Raw genomic sequence first — 5,562 nt, forward strand, 5'->3', positions numbered from 1 at the left:
CCAGAGGCAGGCATGGGGGTACTGAAAGGCTGCCTATACTCTGAGAGTTACCAGGTCAGTAAGCTTCTTTGTATCCTCAGAGCACAGCTCAGGCATGTACACAGAGAGGGCTCAGCACAACCTCATGAATTAAGTAAATATGAGAAAATGTCCCCTTTAAGGTCACAACAGCTCATCATGGAGATCAGAGGAGCTAGTGAATTTTGCACACTGGACAACATGTCACCAACAGGTTCTTGCAGCATGTGGAACATTTGACTGCATTGGTGAGATCTGCTGCCTCCTGCTGCCTCTACCACCATCCTCTCTACATCTGTCCCCACTCATGGCCACACCAGTCCACAGGAATGCAAGTCTCTCCATAGTGTCCGTGCAGGGGGTTGTTCTGGTAGGTTTTGGGGGAGGTGCAGAGACCCAGGCCCTACTTTTTGCTCTCATTCTGGCTCTATATATGGTGACCATCCTTGGCAACCTCACCATGATCGTGGTCATCACCCTGGATGCCCACCTGCACTCCCCCATGTACTTCTTCCTCAAGAACCTGTCCTTTGTCGACCTCTGCTACTCCTCTGTCATTGCCCCCAAAGCCATGGCCAACATCTTATCCTCTTCCAAAGTCATCAGCTTTGAGGGATGTGCCACACAGCTCTTCTTTTTTTCCTTGTTAGCTACCACTGAGGCGTTCCTCTTATCTGTGATGGCCTATGACCGTTTCATGGCCATCTGCAGTCCCCTGAGATACCCTGTGACTATGTGTCCTAAGACTTGTGCCCGTCTGGTTCTGGGTGCCTACTGTGGAGGCTGCCTCAACTCCGTTGTCCAGACCAGCCTCACATTCCAGCTGCCCTTCTGCAGTTCCAACCGCATCGACTACTTCTACTGTGATGTGCCCCCACTGCTGCAGCTGGCCTGTGGCAGCACAGCGCTCAATGAGCTCCTTCTCTTTAGCTTCTGCGGATTCATAATTTTTAGCACCACATTAGTCATCCTCATCTCCTATGGCTACATCACTGTGACCATCCTCAGGATGCACTCAGGATCAAGGAGGCACAAGGTCTTCTCCACCTGTGGCTCTCATATGATGGCTGTGTCCTTGTTTTATGGAACTGCGTTTGTCATCTATGCACAGCCAGGAGCAGTGGCATCCATGGCACAGGGCAAGGTGATATCTGTCTTCTACACCCTGGTCATCCCCATGCTCAACCCCCTCATCTACAGTCTGCGCAACAAGGATGTGAAGGACGCCCTGCAGAGGCTGAGACAGAGACACAGCCTTGTGCAGAAAGGAGGCAAGTAGGGATCATGTCAGCATAATGGAAAGAAACCATCCTTGGCAGACACCAGGTACCTTTAGTTTGCTGTTTTCTTTATTATCCGGTTTCTCTTGCCTTTTGATTTAACATGTTCCTGCCTTATTCCTTTGTTCCACTCTTTAATCCATTTACCCATTCATCCATGAACACACCCATCTGTCCACTGTCTACCCCCACTTTCATGAGTGCATATTATTCGCCAAGCATTTACAAAATGTGAATGAGGCATTTGTTTGCCATAACAAAGCAAATGGTTCATACTTGGAAGAAGCCTGAATCCCTTTCACTTTGGTTTGACAGAAGGCAGAGTTAAGACAAGAGTCCTTGAGAACAGCATGAGAACCATTGGCAACATCTCCCGTGAACTACACAACAGTGGACTTCTCAATGGTCCTTTCCTTTTCATTCATCACTGAATCTAATGTCAGTGTGGTAGGAACTTCCCTCTGAGCATCTAAGACTGTAGCCCTTAGAAGCTGTGTGTTGACCCATCCTTACATTGATCTAGTATAAGGACGGGCTAAAGGGATGGCAGACTTCCTCTTCATCTTGCCAATGGTTCTGCCTCCTCCACCTTCCTCTGCTCATGAAGCTGCCCTTGTGGAGTATCACAGTGCATGGCTGGAAGCAGGAGGAGCCCATAGTGCACAGGCTCCAACAAATTCCTTCAACCTGCAGCAGTATGAAGGCTCAGTCAGAGTCACAATTCAGTGAACCTTTAAAACCTGGCCTGGCAGGGCTGGAGAGATGGCTCAGGGGTTAGGAACATTGGCTGCTCTTCCAGAGGACCTGGGTTCAATTCCCAGCACCCACATGGAAGCTCATAACTGTCTATAACTCCTGTTCCAAGAGAAAAGACACTGTCACACAAATGCACTTAAAATAAAATAAAATAAATAATTTTTTAAAAAGTGGATAATGAATGTCTGTTTCTTATCTATGTTCCACCAGGCGGCTTTATGCATTAAAAAAAGAACCTGGCCTGGCAGTGTGTGACTTTATCAAGGGCTCCTTGATCACCACAGATGTCTCCACATAGGGATGAAGTCTCAGTGGCTACAACAGTGTGAGGGGTGGGGAATGGAACATCATTTTCTTGTTGTAAATTCTGGAGTTCTGCTGAGTGAAGGTTCTCTCTGGCACTGACCACGAGCCTGAGCCTGAGCCTGGTCTCCCAAGGGGCTCCCTGTCCTGTTCCCCATCCTCATCCCTCCAGTCCCTGGTTTGTGGCGGTATGCCTTCTGGGATGTGTCTCCCTTTCTCACATCCATCCATTATCCTGTGTCTCACCAGCCAGCTGTCCTCCAGACATGGTCTGTGTCCCTGCCCTGTGTGTCTGATCCCAGCCCTCATTCTCCTGATGTACCTGCCCAGGAAGCCTGCAGAGAATGACCTCTAAGCAGGGCTGAAGGCTTCTTCCCATTTCCCCTCCCAGAATACCCTGTGGGTCTCTAGTTACTTCCTGTGGCCATCTGGTCTCAACTTCCAGACTCCAATCTCATTCCCTGGCTTTTCTGTCCAGTTGGTACCCAAGTCTTCCTTTGTTTGGGCAGTTCTGGGACATTCTGCTCTGTGAGTGGCATGCATCTCATGTGTAATGGCATTCTCTCCCCTCTGTATCCTCTTTCCTCCATTCTTTCATTCTCTCGTGTACCCCCCACTGGCCCAGTTGGTTTTAGCTGAGAGGATGGAGTGATCCACAACCTCCACTCTTCAGGTCCTCTCCAGTCTTCACCAGTTCTAATGAACACTTGTAATTTCCAACACTGTCCAATCTTCCCCTTTTTGAAAGTCTCTTTTCTCTAGTCTCCTGATCTCCTTTGCTGTGCCACAGGGCAGCAGCTTCTAACCTCTCAGCTTTCCCGGTGGAGATGGATATTTTCAGATGCTTTGTGCTGCTCCTTAGCAGCCTTTCTACCTGGGGAGCCTCTTCCAGCTCTTCCCATAAGCTAGGTCAGTTTTGAGAAACACCTTCTGTATCACTTTCTCTGGAAAACCCCTTTCCTTGCCCGCATTATTATATCTAGACTAGAGAGTAAATGCCAAGAAACAACCAATGGTGTCTTGTCTGTCCTTGAATATAATGTTGCTCTTCAGTTGCTGCCTTAAAAATCCCCCCTTTCTATTTGTATTTTGATAATTTATCTCATATAGGCATTGTTAGTTCTAGCCTCTGAAGGATCTTTAGAGCTTCTTGAATTGGGGTGTCCTTTTCTGCTCCCCATAGAGGAAGCTTTGTGTCAATATTTCTTTAAACAAATTTTCTGCCCTTTCTCTTTCTGGTCCCTTCAGTGTGTTCATCTCACCTGTTTTATAATGTAGGACTCAGGTCCTCTCTACATTCTTTCTTCTTTTTGTTCCACTGACTGGGTGATTTCGACATATAATTCAATATACACTATAAAGTGTAATAGACCTCCACCTCCCTGTTCCTCACCCAGACTCAGCTCTTGGATGCTCCTGCTTCCACTGTCCCTTTCTTAGCCCATCTTCCACAATGTCACCAAAGAGCTGTGTATAAATAAACGTTTTAATACATCATTAACTTTTCCCAACAGTAAATAGTGTATCAGGATGAATAGATGTGGTAAGAGGCCCTGATATATCATGAACTCTTTCGAGAAGGAGCTAGCTGGCCTCCTGAGGGGCATGTGGCAATCTAATATGGCAGCATAGGCTTTCTTGGACCCTATCACACAATAGTCTTGGATGGCATTGTCTCAGAGTCGTGGCCAAGACATCTACCCTTCTAGTTCCAGGATGGAAGCTACAAACTCTAAAGTTCCCTAATTAGTTCCTAACTCTCAGGTCAAGGAAGAAAAATCTTGCCCAAATCCCTTAATCCTTTTATGGCCTCTCCCAGTCATTATCTTTAAAGATTTAATACCATCATGACTATGTATTCAAGACTAGTCCAGTCTTGATTGAATTTTCCTAGCACAGGAGTGAACCAGTTCTAAAATGGTATGCGCAATGTCAATTGATTTATGAAAATAAGAACAGGAGGAGAAATAGAGCCTGTAAAAATAAAACTTTTTGATATCACAGTTACAGAACATAGAAAACTATCAAATACCTAAGACAGAAAACAGTAAACTGAATTAGAATAGACTGAAATCCCCTGGAAACTTACTGGAATTCTAAATGATCTATGTTATATACTTAACACACCCATCAAAATGGAGACAGATGGATAAACATGGAATTTTCTGGTAGTGTGTCATTAAGAATCACTTTAAAGAAATTCGGCAGTTACAGTGTGTGGTCATAAAAGAACTTACTATGAGGACGTTGCTCACCAGGGACATTCCGAATTCAGAATGCTTCCCAAAGAGTTCCTTTGCCTTCCTTTTCTTAGAGCTGTTGGGATCCCAAGCAGGACAGACCCAGTTAGACTTGGTGAAGAATCACAAACAGAAGAGAGAGAAAGAAAGCATAAGGACAGACAGCCCTGCATCCCCACAGTTGGCCACCATGATGGCCTCTCACTTCTTATTTATTTTTCTCTGTCATTTTTTATTAAGGATTTTTAAATTCATTTTACATACCAACCACAAATCTTCTCTTCCCTCCTCCCTCCAGCCTTCCCCCAACCCACACTCCATTCCCTCCTCCAACAAGGTATGGCCTCCCACTGGGACTCAGCAGGGACTGGTACATTCAGTCAAGGCAGGTCCAAGGCCCTCCCCCTGCATCAAGGCTGTGCGATGTGTCCCACCATAGGTAGCGGGCTCCAAAAAGCCAGTTCATGCACAAGGGATGGATCCTGATCCTACTGCCATGGGGCCCCTTAAGCAGATCAAGCTACACAACTGTCTCACCTATGCAGAGGGCCTAGTCCAGTCCTGTGGAGGCTCCACAAGTATTGGTCTAAATTTCATGAGTTCCCACTAGCTTGGTTTGGCTGTCTCCGTAGGTTTCCCCATCATGATCTTGATGCCTCTTGCTCATAGAATCCCTCTTCCCTTTCTTCAACTGGACTCAGGGGGCTCAGCCTAGTATTTCGCCATGGATCTCTGCATCTGCTTCTATCAATTACTAGAGAAAGGCTGATGACAGTTAGGGTATTCACCGATCTGATAACTGGGGTAATCCCCACTATCGCTAGTAGTCTAAGCTGGGGTCGTCCTTGTGGATTTCTGGGAACTTCCTAGCACCCAGTTTCTCCCTATCCCCATGATGTCTCCCTCTATCATGGTATCTCTTTCATTGCTTTCCCACTCCGTCCCTGTTCCAGCTAGACCATCCC

At 46.5% G+C, this 5,562-nt stretch overlaps 1 protein-coding gene across 1 annotated transcript; it reads left to right on the forward strand.

The window, feature by feature from the left end:
* Nucleotides 1–325: 325 nt before the first annotated feature.
* LOC102920409 (olfactory receptor 9S13-like) lies at nucleotides 326–1,297 on the forward strand. The gene has a single exon (XM_006997342.3). The coding sequence runs from the start codon at nucleotides 326–328 to the stop codon at nucleotides 1,295–1,297; it is 972 nt and encodes a 323-aa protein (XP_006997404.2).
* Nucleotides 1,298–5,562: the final 4,265 nt, after the last annotated feature.

The sequence above is a fragment of the Peromyscus maniculatus genome, chromosome 13 (assembly GCF_049852395.1).
Source record: "Peromyscus maniculatus bairdii isolate BWxNUB_F1_BW_parent chromosome 13, HU_Pman_BW_mat_3.1, whole genome shotgun sequence".
NCBI classification, from domain to species: Eukaryota; Metazoa; Chordata; class Mammalia; order Rodentia; family Cricetidae; genus Peromyscus; species Peromyscus maniculatus.

What these genes read in the sequence shown, in the direction of transcription:
- LOC102920409 (XM_006997342.3), top strand. Translation starts at nt 326, where the DNA reads ATGGCCACACCAGTCCACAGGAATGCAAGTCTCTCCATAGTGTCCGTG.